This window comes from Sabethes cyaneus, chromosome 3 (genome assembly GCF_943734655.1).
Source record: "Sabethes cyaneus chromosome 3, idSabCyanKW18_F2, whole genome shotgun sequence".
Lineage (NCBI taxonomy): Eukaryota > Metazoa > Arthropoda > Insecta > Diptera > Culicidae > Sabethes > Sabethes cyaneus.
The window spans coordinates 180,224,599-180,244,544 of NC_071355.1; the positions used below are offsets into that span (position 1 = coordinate 180,224,599).

Here is a 19,946-nt window from a genome sequence, read left to right on the forward strand (position 1 = left end):
GTCCCATACACTGCATTTTCAAATTTCGCTTGGCTGAGGCGCAGTAATAAAAAGTGCAAAATCGAAGCGAAAAGTGCATGCCATCCTGCCTGCCAGAGCCCTGATTTTCGGTACAGACATAAGCCTCTTATAAATAAGATCTTATATAACTAAGATTATAAGATTATATTATATTATACAGGTACAGGCTTATATGATACAGTTATTTCACCTAGCTGAAAAATAAGTTACCCTGATTCTGCACTATTTTTAAATCTATCATTTTAAGCCTAATTCAAGATGGATGTCTGATTCGCTAAAAAACAAATTAATTAGCTTAGTTGTCTGAAAGGTAGGGAGCAACTGGAAGAAATGCTTACAGCGTAATGCCACTGAACTCGCTTTTTACGAGGTTTCTTTTACGCGAATTGCGTGATGCTTTTTTACGTGAATTTCGGAATTCGCGTGATTTTTTATACGAATCTTGGAATTCAGAAATTCCAAATTTTGATCATTCGGTAATTTGGGGATAGGGGCAAGTTGGAGCAAAAGGGGTTCAGTAGCAAGAATAATGTACCGAAGTAGTGGATAAAAGGCACGTGGTAGATGAAAGGTATACGAATCAGGCATGATATAACTCGAAATATTGAATTTACAATTGGCGCTAAAACGGCTCTGTTTCCTATTAGGTTTGTTCAACGGCTGAGATATTACTAACGTCTACGCAATAGAACTTAAATTGTTACTTGGGCGTAGTCCGTATATGCAAAAATACAATCCTCGATAACTCAGCAACAGTGTTTAGATATTAATAAACAGGAAATGATTTAAAGCTTTTACGTTAGACACTTTATTATATTACGTTCAACCGTTCCGATATGTTAAGATACAACAAAATTAAAGAAATAAACAAGAAGTCACCTAAAACGTCATACAATTTCGGGCTGCTTGTCACAACGACGCATAGTAAACACCTAAAGTACACGTTCCAATCGTCATTCAAGCAACAACATTACGCAGAAAACCGTTATCGAATGTTTCGTGCCTATAACAAAAATTTTCAAGTATAGCCCAAACTTTAACAACAGTCCCATTGATCATTTCAGTTCCTTTTTTGTTTTGCTTTTATTATAAATATAAATAGTAACAGATATCAAATGCACGTCCGCAGTGAAATATTCTGGCAAGTTTAAATTGACTTACCATTGGCTACCAACGTTCAGTGTTCAACCAAGTCTGATGCATAGCAGCTTTTCACAATGAAGGGCCTTGCAACCATTCTCGTTTTAGCTATGTACTCATCGTTAGTACTAGCGGATCTTCCTCATTACACCACCTACAAAAGTTTTCAAACTGCATTCTACGAATGTGCTGAATACTATCGAGTTCCGAACTGCACCGTTCGACGGTACATCGAACAATCCTATCCACCGGAGGACGAAGTGAAGAAACTTATCCGCTGCACGCTGATTGATTTGGGCAGCTGGGATGATGCCAGTGGTGTGCGTGAATATGTACTTAGGAATTACTTCGTTCCTTCGCCGGATGACACCTGCTACGAAAGACGGACCCGTGAATGTCTCGCCAACCTGGACTACTACTGTGACCTCTCGCGTGCCTACGAATCATTCAAGTGCTTCTATCGCTACTATGGAGAACTTGTCACGGATGATAAATTCGTTCCCAACGAACAGTTGGAATTGCAACAGCTTGCTCTTACTAGTCTAACCATCGCTAATCTTCCCTACGAAGTTCTTGTTCAATACTGCAAAGGTGACATAGAAGGTGAACAACATTTCCCAGAATTACTGTTCCTAATCCTGGTACGAGGTGGATACTACAGCACACAGAACGGTTGGAATCTGGCAAATTGGTACACTCAACTTGGCGACGATTCGTTGTTGGATCCTTACACACAGCAGTGCATCGATGATGTTGCGAAGGAGAAATGCAACGCCGACGAAGTCGAAAAGCTGTTCACCACCTGGCAGAGATGTTTGTCACAGTACACTCTCATTTCACAATACATCCAGCAAGCAGCCAAGACACTGGTCGGTGATCCAGATGGTTGTATTTGCACGAACGCCCTCTATAATGGAAACTAAACACGAGAGTATGTGATAAATGCCGAATCAATTAATCATACTTTAAATAATAAATATAATCGAAGCAATGTAATGAAAGAGTTTTGTCTGTCATCCCTAAGCAACAATTGGAGTGTGAAAAACAATTACAATTTTTTCAATTTCTTATGGTAACTGAAAATTTCTAGCGATCAGCTGTTATAAAACATCACAAATCTTCCATTTTCCCCGGCTAATTGAGAAAATGACTAACTCGAAAAAAAGTCATCGACATGATCGGAAGGAATGCGTCTACCTAAATGGCCTCTTTAAAAAAATTGAATACAGAACAGTAAAAAATTTAAATTTTTTATTTGCCCACAACCTGCGTAGCTAAAAAACTTCTTACAAAAAAAGTGTATCTATAAATACAAACATCAAATGCACGTTAGCAGTGAAATATCGTAGGCAGGTTTAAATTGGCTTACCCTTACCTTCGATGGTTCAGTAACAGTTCAAACAAGTCTACTGCTTCGTAGCTTTACGCAATGAAGCGTAGTGGAACCATTTTCATTTTAGCTATGTACTCTTCATTAGTATTAGCGGATCCTCCTCATTACACCACTCAAAAAAGTTTCCAAACTGCATTCCAAGAATGTGCTGAATATTTTCGGGTACCCAACTGCACCGTTCGACGATACATCGAAGAATCGAACTCTCAGCCAAAGGACGAAGCGAAGAACCTGATTCGCTGCACGTTAATTAATTTGGGCATCTGGGACGACGAAATCCGTGTGCGTGAATATGTTCTGCGAAATTACTTCGTGCCATCACCGAATAATACCTGTTACGAAAGGCGGATTCGTGAATGTCTCGCCAACCTTGACTACTACTGTGACTATAGCCGTGCCTATGAATCATTCGGATGCTTCCACCGTCACTATAGCGAGCTTATTGTCACGGATGAAAAACTCATACCAAACGAAAAGCTGGAACTACAGCAGCTAGCTCTTACCGGCCTTACGATGGTCAATCTTCCCTATGAAGTTCTAGTCCAATACTGCAAAGGTGACATAGAAGGTGAAGAACATTTCCCAGAATTACTGTTCCTGATCCTGGTACGCGGTGGTTACTACAGCGCACAGAGCGGCTGGAAACTAGCGAATTGGTATACCCAACTTGGCTATGAAGCTTTGTTGGATCGGTACACACGGCAGTGCATCGACCGTGTTGCAAAGGAGAAATGCGATGCCGACGAAGTCGCAAGAATGTTTGCCACGTGGCAGACATGTTTGGGTCGGTACAGCCCTATCCTACAGTACATCCGGAAAGCAGCCAAAACGCTGGTCGGGGATCCAGATGGCTGCATTTGTACAAACGCTGTATACAATGGAAACTACAAGATGGTTAAGGATTCTTGTCAGTAAAATAAACTCTCAAAAAATCAAAACCAGAGGTTCAAATTCAATCAGTTTTATTGTTTGCTACTAAGATTATAGGCCCTATTCTCACAGTCACCTCACTTCTTTCACTTTCCTGTCACCTCACCTAAAGTCACTTCACCTTACAGGCCCCATTTGATTTGTGCAGTCACCCAGGTGACTGTGACAATCGCAAATTGTCACCTCACCTAAAAAATTTAGACTGTGAGAATACGGCCCTATATCATAAAATTCTATCTCCTTTATTTTGAATTACCATTCGAAGAAGGCAGCTGATACGTAAAATTTCCTGAATCATATCGTCCCAAATAGTAACGAAAAGATTCTTGAATGATTCCAAAGCGTGGCCTCTTACGCTTCCACTTTTACTGATCATGTATCCCAGTCCCAGGCAATGTAATTTAAGGGATTGAAATCCGATGATGAGCAAGTGCATCTGCGTGATGATATGAAATTGGGTAAATTCAGTCGAAACCACTCATTTGTTGTTTTCGACTAATGAGAAGAAGCAGAATCATGTTGAAACCGACAGATTCCATCTGAGAATAATTAGCACTAAGATTAAGTAGCATAAGTTAGCGCATGATTCTTCAAAACATAGTACACAACACTGAAGTCGTTTTTTACGCGGTTTTTTTTACGCGTTTTGTTTTTTACGCGATTATTTTTACGCGAATTTCGGAATTTACGCGGATGTGCTCAATTAGTCTATTTTTTCACAAAACGTTAAAATCGTTTTTTACGCGAATTTTGGAATTTACTCGATTTTTTTACGCGAATTTACGCGATTTTGATTTACGCGGAACGTATCCTTCGCGTAAAAAGCGACTTGAGTGTAATGTGTGTTTTTTTAGTTTACTTGTATATGACTATACGCGGTCATGATGTAAACTATTCTGGAAAGGAAGTGTCTCATGCGATGAGTGATTAATTTTATGAACTGGAAAATTTCCATATAGCCCAAAAATATATCGGGGCCATAGTAAGTGGGGTTCGCACCCACTTTCTGAAACCCACTTTTTGGTACTCGAATGTTTTAGTGACTAAACTACCGCCGCCCACTATATTGGGTGGTCTAATATCTAATTTTATTTTACTCTCCCAATTCTATCACCCCCGTATACGCGCCACTCACTTCCCCATGCGATGATATCATTTTTATATGATTGCTCTTTGTTTCTGCCACGAGAAGATAGACTGTTGTCTACTCGATCTGTGTGATAGAAGCTAAGCAATGCATTGCCGGCGTTCGCCCGGCAAGTCTCGGATTAAAACCACTGCGATAGGTAAACTAATTGCGTAAAAATAGTTTCAGTTTCAAACCCACTTTCAAGTCCAGCTAGAAAGTAAATTACAATTTTAGTTTCAAGCCTAATTTAAGCTCAATTTCAAGTACAAATTCAAATCTAATTTCATGCACAATTTCAACACCGATTCTAAAGTCCAACTTAGAGTCGAGTTTTAAGTTCAATTCCAAATACAATTTCAAATGCACCTTGAATCAAATTTATATTCAATTTAAATTCTTATTTTAAATTCAATTTAATCAATTTCAGTCATTCATGTATGTCTAATTTCATGTCCATAGCTAAGTTTAATTTAAACTTAGATTTGAAGACCAACTTTAAGTTCAACTTCAAGTCCGATCTGAATTCCAGTTTCAAGTTAACCAATTATAACCAATTTATATTCGTTTTAAATTTTAAGTCCAATTCTAAGTCTAGTGATGATGGAAAACTCCAAAAAGAATCGAAGTGTTATGTTCTGTCACATGATCATGTCTAATCTAGCATATTCACAGATGGATTAACGATTGATCTAAAGGCGATCCGTCTCTAGCTGCGCCTGACAAAAAAACAAAAAGAGTAAAGGCGACGTGACAAAACGTGGACAAAGAGAAAAACGCGAGAGAGAAAAAGTAGAACAAAAAGCATGAAAAAAACCGAAAGAAGACTAATTTAATGGCACAATGGGAGGAAATACGGGACAGTAAAAAGGAAAAAATGAAAATACAAAAACCGAGATAAAAATGGGAAAACGAGGCGAAAAAGGGGAGACTGGAGAGAAAAAAGAAAAACGGAAGAGAAAAAAAAGAAAAATGAGAGAGAAAAAGGAAAAGCGCTACAGGGAACGAAGAAAACGAGAGACAAAATGAAGTCAAACTGGACAGAAAAAGACAAAAACCGAACAAAAAAGGAAAAAACGGCATACGAAAAGAGAAATAGAGAAGGAGAAAATACTGGAGCAGGCAAATTGAGAAACAAGAACAGAAAACGAAGAAAATGGCTCTTCGTTTGGTTGAAAACGAAAACCAAACGGGATTGAACGAAAAACGTGTCAAAAAAGGAAAAAAACAGGATAAAATAAGCAGAAGAATGGAACAGACGAAAACAAACAAAAAAGTGGGCCTAAAAATGGTAAAAAATAGAAAATGAGGGTTAACGACACAAAATGCAGGAAAATGGGAGAGAAAAAGAAAAAAACGTGACAGAATAGGTGCGAAAACGGGAAAGAATAAGAGGGGAAAGGATACATGAAAGGAAAACGGAACAAAAAACAAGGCAAAACAGAAGTGCAAAATAATTGCGAGAAAGAAAACAAGATACCGAAAAAGAAAAAGGCAAAATTGGATTAATCGAAAAACAGAGCGACTCACAAAAGGAGGAAAAGTAGAATAAAATACGAATACAAAAAAATGCACAAAAAACTGACAGCAAACAAAAAAAGAGCCTGATAATGGAAGAAGAAAAACGGAACAGAAAAGAGTAAAACGAAAGAAAAATCAGGACTGAAAAAATCGAAAACCAAGAGACGAAAGAAAGAGAAAAAGACCGTAGGCTGAAAAAGGAAAAAAAAAAGAGAGAAAATGAGAAAAAACGACACAAATAGAAGAAAGATAGAACAGAAAAAGAAAAGAGTAACAGAAAAAGAAAAAAAGTAACAGAAAAGGTGGAAAAACGGGAAAGTATGAGAGGGGAAACGTTACAAGGGAAAACGGAATAGAAAACAAGAGAAATCAAAAGGGAAAAAATAACGAGAAAGAAACCAGAAAACCTCTAGAGGAAACAAAGAAAACTGGAAAAAGGTCCAACGAGTAAAAGAAGATGGGACAAAATGGGAATGGGATAGAAAATCGGAACAGAAAAAGAATATAAGCAAAACAGGTATAACGGAGCAAAGAGAAAGACAAAACTAAAGAGTAAGACGAAAAACGAGAGACAAAACAGAAATACCGAAGAGCAAAGAGAAAAAAGAAAGTAAAAAAACAAAATAAATGTGGCAGAATAGGAAAAAAGACGGGGCACCAAACAATACAAAAACGGAGCAGACGAAAAACAAGAAGCAGAGAAAAAGATAAATACTGGAAATGTAAAAAGGAAAATGGAAAAATACGACGAAAAATGGGAAAACAAAAAAATAAGAAAATAAAAAATAATGAGTGAAAACAAAGACGAAAAACAGGACTGAAAATAAGACAAAATCGGGCAAGAAACGAAGCAAAACGGAACAACGTAACAGAAAATAAGAGATAGAAAAAACGAAAAACGAGAGAAAAAGAGGTAAAACATAAGGAAAAGTAAAAACAGAAACCAAAAAAATGCCCAAGTAACAAAGTGAGTTTTATTGCGCTCTCATTGCGGTTTTCATGACTAATTTTGGTCATAAAAACCATCATAAGAGCGTAATAAAGCCCCATTTGTTCCTTAGGTGGTATAAAAAAGAAGAGAAAACGAAATAAAAAGTGAACTGTATGGCACTGTAAATGAAAAAAGTAGCAGGAAAGAGATAAAATGTGTGAGAGAGTAAGACGAAATAAGACAATCCTAATATCAGCTAAAAGTTCGTGTCAAATGTGATGTCCATGTCTAAAGTCAAGTCTAATTTAATGTCCATTGTCAGGTACAAGCATGGTCGATATTAAGCCTAATTTCAAATCTAATTGAATTTCAATTTTAAATTAAAATTAAGCTGATATCAAGTCATATATCTAGTAAAATTTGAATTACAATTCAAGTCTAGTTTCAAATTTAATTCCAAACCCCCAAGCCAATCTTAAGTATAATTTAAATCCAATTTAATTCCAGTTTTAAAATCAATTTTGAGAATAATTAAAGTTCAAGTTCTTTGTTTTTTCAAATCTAAATCCAAGTGTAATTCAATGCCAATAACAAGTCCAATTTCAAAACACAACTACTAATTCTCTTTTAAGTCCGATTTCATGTCTAATTCCATGTCAAATCCGGCACAAATCACTCCAAATTTGAGTCCAACTTCAACTCTAGTTCATAGCTGAGTCCCAAGCGTCATTTCTAGTCCAATTTCAACCTTGATTTTGAAATAGGTTTCAAATCTGAACATCTGAAAAATCTCAGTTTTCAACCTAATCGAAAATCGGTGTTTTAATGATAAGTTATAATAAAATCGCCATTCTACGATTTCTTCATTTTTCCAGGCCAAAACATTCTACTGCAAGGTCGGGTGCCCCACCTTTTGTTTATGTCTGGGCACGCTAGTGCCTATATCGAATCACTTCTCCGTTACCCATAAACCCACTGCTTTCTGGTTACCAGTTTGCCTTAAGCTGCTCATTGCTTTCAAATGGTTTTTAGGTCTTACTCAGGTTCCGCTTAACGAACGAAGTTCCGAATGCCAACTTCGGCCTGAACAGCTCGAAACAATCGTGTTGCTTCACTAAAGCCAGTGCGAACTTCGAGAGTTTCATATGCCTGAAAATGTCTGTCACCTCTCCTCTTTCGGTTGCCGTGTAAGACTTGTTCCGAGAAAACTGTTGGATGAAGTCGGCTTTAACGTGGCTTTTATGGTCCATCACCCAAGCGACCAAAAGTTCGAATTTCATTTAAGGAACGAATGTGGAAGTTCATGTTTGGTTCAAGTTGAGTTCTGCAGAACTTTCTTGCTGAATAACCAGACACTACGTTTGTAAACCAAACATCATTCTCAATAAAGTATCGTTAATATCTGTAGCAACCTGAAAGATCAACATGCAGCTTAAAAGGTCAACAAGGAACATGAAAGTAACTGCGAGTTCGGATAATGGTGTCTAACGAAGGTTAATAAGATTCTAAAGTATTTTATTATCTCTATGCTTTTTTATAATTGGAGCAGGGAAAAGCCGTTCAAATCCTTTCTCACATGGGCGCAAAACCTCCTCGTCTTTTCAATTTTTACAAATTAACAAAGCATATAATTCCTAAATTTGCTAACCCAATGAACACGTTGTTCTTTGAAGGCTTGGCTAATGAAGGTTATCAAGGTATCTTCTATCTTTATGCAATAGTAAAAGTTTTTTTCCTATTTATAGTAATTACAAGAGAGTTCTTATATGTAACGGATCAAATTGTCGTCTATATGGGTTTTTAATAGTTTTTCAAACTGATTCAACCTTTGGGCATTTTTGATTGAATCGGGAAGATTATTGTACATAATTATTCCTTTATGAGAAATTCTTTGCCTTCCGTGCTCAGTTCTAATTCGATTTACTAGGAAGTTATTGGATTGCCTAGTCTTATAGCGATGTTCTTGTCGTTGGAGAACCATGTTTGTGAGTGTTTCAGGAGTACGAGTGATTTTGTAGATGTAAAGTAATCTTCTGAAGTCATGTAGCGCTGATACAGGAAAAATGTTCTTATTGGCTTTTCCAGATAAAGTTGAGATCTGGATGAGAGAAAAGGTAGTTTGAAGATCGAACGAAGAACGTTGTTTTGCACAATTTGCAGCTTTCCAATCAACATTTTAGGCGCTGATCCCCAGATTGATACAAGATATTGCAATTTGAAGTAAAAGCGAGCATAATAAATTTTTAATAGGATAGTTGACGGTATGAATTTTAAGAACTTGTATAGAATTCCACATAGTGGTGCTAGTTTTTGGAGGAGGGATTCTATCTGGGCTCGCCAACATAATGTTTCATCTAGTACAATAAGCTTTATGTCTATGGATCTATAGCTTGCTAAGCAGCTTTACCTGCAATTAACCGAACTTTAAAGTTGCTTTGAGTTTACTGCATAGAACGCTAAGCAGCTTCTAAAGAAACTTTGTTTTAAATCTATAAAATAGCACTTTAATAAGTTCTATCTTTATACTTTTCTATTTTCTACCTCCGCCTCCTCCTAACTTCTGTAAAACCGGTTCATGCGATTAAGATAGACCATTTAAAAAAACTCTAACTAACACCTTAGCACTGCTGAATTTGAACCCGAGCCTTCCCCGCGTTGCAAGCCTATCCTGATGCATTGTGCCATCTCGGACGACGCTAGTGACATAAATTTTGCCGATGAGTTGTTCTTGAGTGTAAAGGTGCGTTTAGACTGGGCAATTTTTTGGTAACATGTGCATGCAATATGTGGAAAACGACATGTTGCAAGGTGTTGCTCAATGTTGCTTCTGTCGCCACCTGAACATTTGTGATACGTTGCTATGGTTGCTTCGAAACATCGGGCAACAGTTTGGAAAAGTTACACGCCACATGTTGCCAATATAAACGCACCTTAAGTTCGTTTCGGGGCTGTGGTAAACAAGAAATTAGCTCATCGAGTAAAATCTATGCAAATAGCATATTCCAGCAACGGAGCAGTGGTATGCAAATCTCCGAGGTTTTTCGGTGGTTGGTGGGGTGTGGTAAGTTATAATATATTAATATTTATAAAAAAACAGTCGATTATTCTTCTGATGATCTTTCATTAAATAAAATAATTGATATTGTTTTAAATAAATGCCTTAGTTTTAAATGGGAAATGTCATAATCTACAAAACAGGAAAAAGTGGTAAAATTCCCCCAATCTTGCTTTATTTTTAAGATTATTGGAGTTTCTTTTTAAGTTGAACAGTGTTCTATATAGTGACTTAAGTGAACTTTTTGCGAACTTTCAAGTTCTGTTAGAAGTTGCTTTGTATTCCCTTCGAAGTTTTATCATCAAATACGAACTTGAAAGTACGGTTGATTACTTAAAAATTAAGCTGAATAGAGTTCTTTTCATGATCATTTCGTTGGCTGATTAAGCTAAAAATCCCCTTTTATCGGAACTTTTGGTTAATTGGGTACCTTCCTCAGTATCGCCATGTCAGCTACCGGAATCGTGTTTTGGTCATCTTGTATTGTTTAGTGTCACGATTTGAAGTCGCTACCTTTTTGTATCTCGATGCACAATTGTAGATGACACTTTTCGATATAAGAAACATATTTTGCAAAATAAACTGTACGTGATAGAGAGAAATGGAAATCAGTTTTGGATTTAGCACCTTGAAAAACATAGAATTCATCTGAAATAGCTAATGCACCTAATAAAAATATTTTGTTTTGCAGACCTGTGCTATTATTTTTTTAGCAATAAAACAAACAAACGCCTTCACCGGAGTCACACTTTCCTCTTGAATGCAGCTGACAACCAAAGTAATTGTAATCACTTTCATGCACTTTCATGAGACATTTTCCACTATTTATTCAACGCAAAGCATTTCGGATTGCCGCCATGCCGAGGATTAGACGTCCTCGGCTTATACCTCTTGTGCTAACATTGCGCCGGTGATGCCCCTTTTGTTCCAAGTCTAATTTCACGGGTGACTAAATAAAATAATATGGCGATGCAAAGTATACCTACTGATTTTTCACGAGGCGTCACAGTTGAAGGGCACTTGATTACTTCTTTCACTTGCTAACATTGAAGTCTTAGTAGCGTGTTCAAATCTCTATCAGCAATCGTAATTGTCTAAAAAAATGAATTTAAAAAACGAAGTACAATATCAATAACCGCTTCTTTATCTTTTTTGTCAGCCTCGCAATTGCGGTTAGAAATATCACATTCATGTGCTACAACTATTCGCACATGTTATATCAATTGCTCTTACGAAACATGTGCGTTCAATCGAAACGCACCTATTTTCTACGCATAGCAGACTTACGCAAAAATCTACTATCGAAGGATTCGTGCTTACGGCACAAAATAATTATTAGAACCATATGTGTTTACTACGGTCGACGCATTATTTCATTGATCATTTTTCCTGTTTTTTCCTACCACTGAATTCTACATTGAAAATTGAACAATAACAGGCACAGATTAAAAGCCCGGTACAACAAAATCCACGCAGGTTTAAATTGGTTCGTGTTGATCTACAACAATTCAGTTACGGCTCAGTTGAGCTAAGTTCTGTCCAACAACTCTTCACAATGAGGGACTTTACAGTAATTCTTGTTCTTGCAATGTGTTCATCAGCAACACTAGCGAACCTTCCCCATTACACCATGTACAAAAGTTTCCAGACTGCATTCTACGAATGTGCTGAATACTATCGAATAGACAACTGCACCGTCCAACGATACATCGAGCAATCCTATCCACCGGAGGAGGAGGTAAAGAAACTAATTCGCTGCACGTTGATCAATTTGGGCAGCTGGGATGATAACAGCGGTGTGGTTGAAAACGTAATGCGTAACTACTTCGTTCCATCGCCGGATGACAGCTGCTACGAAAGGCGAACTCGAGATTGTCTCAACAACATTGGCTACGAATGCCGCTACACTCGTGCATACGAATCTTTCAAATGCTACTACCGTTACTATGGAACACTCATCACGGACGATAAATTCGTTCCTTACTCACATTTGGAACTGGAACAGTTAGCTCTTACGGGCCTCAAGATCGCCAAACTTCCCTATGAGGTTCTCGTTCAATACTGCAAAGGTGACATTCAAAATGAGAAGCATTTTCCGGAAGTACTGTATCTGTTACTTGTACGTGGTGGCTTCTATTGCTCACGAGGTTGGAACCTGGATACTCTGTACACTCAACTGGGCGATAAGAGTTTACTGGATCCTTACACGAAACAGTGCATCGATGCTGTCGCGAAGGAAAACTGTACGGCTGACGAAGTCTCGAGATTGTTCGCCACGTGGCAGCAATGTTTCGGCCAGTTCGTCGTACTCTTCCAGTACATCCAGGATGCAGCAAAGGTGTTGGTTGGGGACCCAGATAATTGCGTTTGTACTACCTCCCAGTATAATGGAGCACCAATACCAATAATAGAACCAGTACCTATAATAGACCCAGTACCTATAATAGACCCAATACCTATAGTAGGAATCTCAACAATATAGTAGGAATCTCAACAATATGAGAGAAAACCGCGTGTATTTGAATTTTTAGGATTTTTTTGAATAAATGCATTTGTCACAAAGTACTTAATTATTGATAAAATTGACAGTTTCTATGACAATTACGTATTACGTATGTGTCTTGCACAATTCCCAAGGCAAAAATCTCAAAAATATTAATTAATGAAATTCTGGAAAGTCTTCCAGGTGACTCGAGGTACGACGGTGATATAACAAGCCAGTAGTTTTCGAATCTTCGAATCTCGATTGGCGGGGGACGGGGCGCTACAGTCAACAGGATCGTAGAATAAGCCCCGCGATTGTTCTGTACTCTAACAGGTGGCTGCGAAGTCTGTAGAATGAAAACAGAAGATCTAGTTCTGAAAATAGAATATAACACCAAGGCTTTGCTTTGCTTTTGAATTACCGTCTGCCGGGTGAGATTGTGCCAAAAAAAGATAGGCTTTTGTTCTTTAGCTTGTTATACACACAATTTATTATTTATTTATGTTGGTCGGCCATCAGAGCATCAAGAGGCTATAAAGACCGTTGATGACAAAAAATTACAATCGATATTTTACAATTTCACATTTTAAAGGGTGTCCACGGTAAAATTACAACACATAAAATTAATTCGCAAAATTCGAGTTTTTATCCAATTGCTATCAAATTGCTTTCAGGGCATCAAATGAAACAATTAAACATAGTTTTAACGTCTTTATTTCGCTTCCGAATCCGAATGCTCGTACTTTAGCCCAAACTCCACCCATTAGATTTTGCACAACCTCAAAATTGACATGTTTTGCATATTTACCCATATTTTCTTCATTTCTTCGACTGTTTAGACTACTTTAGGAAGTTTCAGAAGATTCTGCTTAATAATAGCCTAGTATTTCTCAATTGGCCGTACACCGGTGAATTTGAGAAGTTGTGATCTTTCGAAATCGACATTATTTGCCTTATGCCACTCCAGAACGACCTTTGCGTAATGGCATGAAGTCAAATCCTACCAGAAGATCGTAGGACAGTAGTGAGACTTCAGAAAAGGCAGAAATCGCTTTTGGAGACACTCTTTCAAATACACCGCTTCATGATGGTATCACGAAAGGTGTACTCCGCTGTCCACGCTGTTTTACTTGTTTGCAAATCAAGAATTTCTTGACAAACTTTGACATCTTTAGTTTTCGGAGGTTCTCTGGAACATCAAAATTATCCTTTGAAGTGAAATACTGCTTCCCCTGAGTCTGGTTGTAGCCCGCTTTCACGTAGGTCTCGTCATCCAGAACCCATTTTCGATGTACTTGTGCATAACTTTTTCGCGAACGCGCTGTTCTTTTGACGCTGTTTTTCAGATCTTTGCGAACCTGATGAAAAGACTCGCACAATGTAAACAATGTACTTTGAACTTTCTCCATGTAAAATTTCAAATAATTTTGCCCAACGTTCAAAAGTTATAGCAATTTGAGAGTGTTACAATTTTACCGTGGACACCCTTTACATACACACAAGTTAGCAATAAAGTTGATTCAATTAGGGTAAGGGATCTAGTTTTCGACCCTGTGCTAGTTTTCGCACCACTGCTGAAACATTCATCAAATAGATTCCTAAGGAAAAGGTAGAGAAAAGCTATTATTTAGGATATTGTCAAGGTTGTTATTTTGCTAGAAATTTTGCAATACCCCATAATCAAGTTTTTTAAACTGGGACTAGAGCTCGAGTGTTTTCTTTTCGTCTAGTGAAAACAGATACGGAATCAAAATTTCCATAAATTGTGTATATTAGGACACTGAATTCATGCAATATGTTATTATACAAAGAAAAGGCAATATTTCTGTCCAATTTTCTTTTGTTGCAGTGCATATTTGTTTTTTATTATGTAATTAAAGACGTTTAAAAAAGTACGAAAATTGAAACGCGAAACTGTTTTGTGTTCTAGATTTCGACCGGTCGAAGCAGCCTGCTGTATGCTTTGAAAGACGCTTGTTTCATTATTCGACTCATCGTTCAAAAGCCATGGAAGTGAAAGATAACCATATCCGAAAATAATTGTATGATTTCAGGCGTTTTACGGGATTGCATTTCAAACATTTTTCATCTATTCCTTCAAAGGAGAAGGGTAATTGAAATAGTCTACAAAAAAGGTTTACGGTTTAGTTTAAAAAAAATAATACCAATGTGATATTACAGAAAGGTTGCAGTTATAATTGTGCATTAAATTCATCAATTTAAACAACCCTCGATTTTGAAAATACATTATTTTGTACTTGGGTACCACGCAAGGGTCGAAAACTAAAACATGGGGTCGAAAATTAGCCCAATGGGATATTGAATTGAAACGAGAAAATGAGTGAAAAATATACATCGTACACTTATTTCCTTTTAAATGTTAATTGAATATACATCCTTCTGTACTATTCTATCATTTTTTCGAAAAAAATAGCGCTATTTGGACGGTATATTGCATTTTGTTAGCCATACGATGGTTTCATAGGTCGAATTATAGTGCCCTTACCCTATTAGGTAATTCTTATTCTTGACAGATGTCAGTATGCACTACAATGTTTAGTTAGCAACTGCCACAAAGATTGTTTAGTTACAATGAACATTGATTGTATTCAAATTATATGAACTTTGGCACAATCTCATTTCTTCTAGGGGTGACATTGTGCCAAAAAAATAAAGTTAAGTTGAATCTATACCTATAAAAATGGATTTCTGTGTCTGTCTGTCTGTCCCTATATTCCTTTTAGAATCGAAAACTACTGAACCGATCGGCGCGAAAATTTGCGTGTAGGGGTTTTTGGGGCTATGGAAGGTTCTATCGATGGCAAAAGACCCCTCCCCCCCTAAGAGGGGGGGGGGGGGCTCCCATACAAATCTATGCCTATAAAAATGGATTTCTGTCTGCTCTATGTTCCTTATAGAATCGAAAACTATTGAACCGATCGGAGTGAAAATTTGCATGTAAGGGTTTTTGGGGCCAGGGAAGGTTCTTATGATGGTTAGAGATCCCTCACTCCAGTAAGAGGGGGGGCTCCCATACAAATCTATACCTATAAAAATGGATTTCTGTCTGTCTGCCCTTATGTTCCTTATAGAATCGAAAACTACTGAGCCGATCGGCGTGAAAATTTGCATGTAAGGGTTTTTGGGGCCAGGGAAGGTACTTATGATGATTAGAGACCCCTCCTCCCACTAACAGAGGGACCTCCCATACAAATGAAACACAAATTTCTGCATAACTCCAGTATTAATCAAGCAAATGGAACAAAATTTGACATGTGGCTGTTTTTGGAGACAAGAATGTTTTCTATGGGGAATTGAAACCTCTCCCCACTTTAGGAGGGGGGCTCCTATACAAATGAAATACAAATTTTCTCATAACTCGAGAACTAATTAATCAAATGGAACCATATTTGGCATGTGGCGGGTTTTGGAGGCAGGAATTTTTTTAATGATAGTTTGAGACCCCTCACCACTGTGGTAGGGGGATAAGGACTATCATACAAATAAAACAGAACTTTTTGCGTAACTCAAAAACTAATCGAACTCGAGAAATTTTAGACTCTTTCATAAAACATTAATCAACAACAAGACCTCCAAAAACTATCAATAGTAACATGTAACATGAGTGTTGCCGGCGACCTGCCGTCGGAAGCGCCGACTACTGCGGGGGGCAGCCCCCCGTTGAGATCACCTCTATCTAGGTTTATTTATTTTCCTAGATCTACTGACCTCTATAACTTTCATTCAGTTGAGTCACCCCTTCGAAATGGTACTTCCTACGAAAAGATTTTCCGTGAAAAGGAACATCCAACGTAAGGTTTTTCGCGAAATGGTATTCTGCGAAACTCTAGATTCCGCGTTATGGTCAACCGAGAATTGGTGTTCCGCAAAATGGTATTCGGCAAAATGGTGTGTAATGATGGCGAATATTTAAATGCTATCCGTCTTATTTTATCAGGCTACGCAATGGGGGGAGTTGTTTCCTACTTTACTGTGAGGAAAATTTGTATATTTGTATAACACCCATGAACTCCCCAAAAACTTGCAAAATCAAGATTGTGACAAAGGTCTTCCGAGATTCACGATTTATGTACAAAACAGTTTAATTTGTGGCAATACGAAGTTTGTCGGGTTAGTTAGTATATATATATATATATATACTAGCTGACCCGACAAACTTCGTATTGCCACAAATTAACCTGTGTTGTACATAAATTATGAATCTCGGATGATCTTTGTCACAATCTCAAGTTTTGCAAGCCCCCCAGTGGGCGGCGCTTCCGACGGCGGGTCACCGGCAACACTCGCGACCGTCTCGTCCTGAATGATCTAGTGTTACTATAGATAGTTTTTGTGGTCTTGTATTGACTAATGTTTTATGGAAGAGTCTCGAATTTCTCGAGTTCGATTAGTTTTTGAGTTTCGCAAAAATTTCTGTTTTATTTGTATGAGAGTCCACATCCCCCTACCACAGGGGTGAGAGGTCTCTAACTATCGTAAAATAAATTCAAGACTCCAAAATCTCCCACATGCCAAATTTGGTTCCATTTGCTTGATTAGTTCTCAAGTTATAAGGAAATTTGAATTTCATTTGTATGGGAGCTCCCCTCTTAAAAGGGGAAGGGGTCGTAATTCACCATAGAAAAAACTTTTGCCATCTAAAACTCCCACATGCCAAATTTGGTTCCATTCGATTGATTAGTTCTCGAGATAAGAGGAAATTTGCATTTCATTTGTATGGAAGCCCACCCTCTTAAAGGGGAGATGGGCCATAACTCGCTTTCTAAAGAAGAGAGGGGTCTCAATTCACCATACAAAAAAATCTTGCGTCCAAAACCACTTACATGTCAAATTTGGTTCCATTTGCTTGATTAGTTCTCGAGTTATGAGGAAATTTGTTTTTCATTTGTATAGGAGCCCCCCCCCTCTTAAAGTTGGGAAATCCATAGAAAATATACCATAGAAAATATTCTTGCCTACAAAAACACCCACATGATAAATTTGGTTCCATTTGCTTGATTAGTTCTAGAGTTATGAGGAAATTTGTATTTCGTTTGTATGAGAGCCCCCCCTCTTAAAAAGGTAAGGGGTCCTAATTCATCATAGAAAAAATGGTTGCCTCCAAAAACACCCACATGCCAAATATGGTTCCATTTGCTTGATTAGTTCTCGAATTATGAGGAAATTTGTATTTCATTTGTGTAGAAGCACCCCCTCTTAAAGTTGGGAGGGGTCCTAATTCACCATAGAAAATATTTTTGCCTCCAAAAACCTCCACATGCCCAATTTGGTTCTATTTGCTTGATTAGTTCTCGAGTTATGAGGAAATTTGAATTTCATTTGTATAGGAGCCCCCCCCTCCTAAAGTAGGTAGGGGTCCCGATCCATCATAGAAAAAATTTTTGTCTCCAAAAACACCCACGTGCCAAATTTGGTTCCATTTGCGTGATTAGTTCTCGAGTTATGAGGAAATTTGTATTTCGTTTGTATAGGAGCCCCCCCCCCTCTTAAAGTTGGGAGTGGTCCCAATTCACCATAGAAAATATTCTTGCGCTCGAAAACTTTCACATGCCAAATTTGGTTCCATTTGCTTGATTAGTTCTCGAGTTATGAGGAAATTTGTATTTCGTTTGTATAGGAGCCCCCCCTCTTAAAGTGGGGAGGGGTTCTAATTCACTATAGAATATCTTCATGTCCTAGAAAACTGGCACATGCCAAATTTGGTTCCATTTACTTGATTAAATCTCGAGTTGTGAGGAAATTTGCATTTCCTTTGTATAGGAGCCCCCCTTCCTAAAGTGGGGAGGGGTTTCAATTCATCATAGAAAAAAATAATGTCTCCAAAAACACCCACATGCCAAATATTGTTCCATTTGCTTCATTAGTTCTCGAGTTATGAGGTAATTTGTATTTCGTTTGTATAGGAGCCCCCCCTCTTAAAGTTGGGAGGGGTCCTAATTCACCATAGAAAATATTCTTGCCCTCGAAATTTTTCACATGCTAAATTTTGTTCCATTTGCTTGATTAGTTCTTCAGTTATGAGGAAATTTGTATTTCATGTGTATAGGATCCCCCCCTCCTAAAACGGGTAGGGGTCCCAATTCATCATAGAAAAAATTTTTGTCTCCAAAAACACTCACATGCCAAATTTGGTTCCATTTGCTTAATTACTTCTCGAGTTATGAGGAAAATTGTGTTTCTTTGGTACAGGAGCCCCCCCTCTTAAAGTGGGGAGGGGTCCTAATTTACTATAGAAAATATTATTGCCCTCGAAAACCTTCACATGCCAAATTTGGTTCCATTTGCGTGATTAGTTCTCGAGTTCTGAGGAAATTTGTATGGAAGCCCCCCCTTTTAAAGAGGAGAGGTGTTATAATTCCCCTTATAAAGAGGGGAGGGGTCTCAATTTACCATAGAATAAATTCTTGTCACCTAAAACACCCACATGCCAAATTTTGTTCTATTTGCTTGATTAGTTGTCGAGTTATGGAGAAATTTGTGTTTCATTTGTATCGGAGCCCCCCCTCTTAATGGGGGGAGGGGTTTCTAACCATCACTAAAACCTTTCCTGGCCCCAAAAAACCTCTACATGCATATTTTCATGCCGATTGGTTCAGTAGTTTTCGATTCTATAAGGAACATACGGACAGACAGACAGACAGACAGACAGAAATCCTTATTTATAGGTATAGATATATATATATATATATATATATATATATATATATATATATATATATATATATATATATATATAAGTGAGCGTGAGTATGTTTGTATGTTTGTATGTTCCACCATAACTACAGTACACCTTGACCGATCTTCACCAAACTTGGCACACATATTCCTTGATATAAGGGAATCAGCACTGAGGGGTTGATAAGACGTGGGAGGTCTCAACAGTGGGGGAGGGCCATAACTCCGATATGCTTGGACAGTTCATCAAACTTGGCACATGTGTTTTTTGGCATGGGGGAATCAGAACTCAAGTGGTTGACAAAAGAGAGGGGGTGTCATCACAGAGGCGGGGGTTGTTTTTAACAGGGGGGAGGCCATAACTCCGAAAATCCTGGACAATTCTTCATCAAACTTGGCACAAAAGTTCCTTGACATTAGAATTCCTTGGCACTGGGAAGTTGACAAAAAGGGGGAATCCCTAACAAGGGGGGAGAGATCTAAATAAGTAAAAAGGGTTGCGTTTCTCTTGCATTTAAAGCGATTGCAGTTGTGCAACTGGCTTTAAGAAAAGATGGAGGGTCCCCCGAGGAAAAATCATGGTAAATAAACCTTTGTTTCGTTTCCATTATAGCGATTCTCATTGAGCAAACCGATGTATAATTAGCT

At 37.9% G+C, this 19,946-nt stretch overlaps 3 protein-coding genes across 3 annotated transcripts in view; all 3 read left to right on the forward strand.

Annotated features, from left to right (window-relative positions):
• Positions 1-19,946, forward strand: part of LOC128743996 (synaptotagmin-5) — a 182,802-nt gene that overhangs the window by 114,618 nt on the left and 48,238 nt on the right. The gene's annotated exons all lie outside the window — the stretch shown is intronic.
• On the forward strand, positions 1,239-2,084 carry LOC128740463 (general odorant-binding protein 69-like). Its single transcript, XM_053836004.1, has one exon. It carries the CDS (start codon positions 1,239-1,241, stop codon positions 2,082-2,084), a length of 846 nt encoding a protein of 281 aa, XP_053691979.1.
• LOC128740464 (uncharacterized) lies at positions 2,591-3,469 on the forward strand. The gene has a single exon (XM_053836005.1). The coding sequence runs from the start codon at positions 2,591-2,593 to the stop codon at positions 3,467-3,469; it is 879 nt and encodes a 292-aa protein (XP_053691980.1).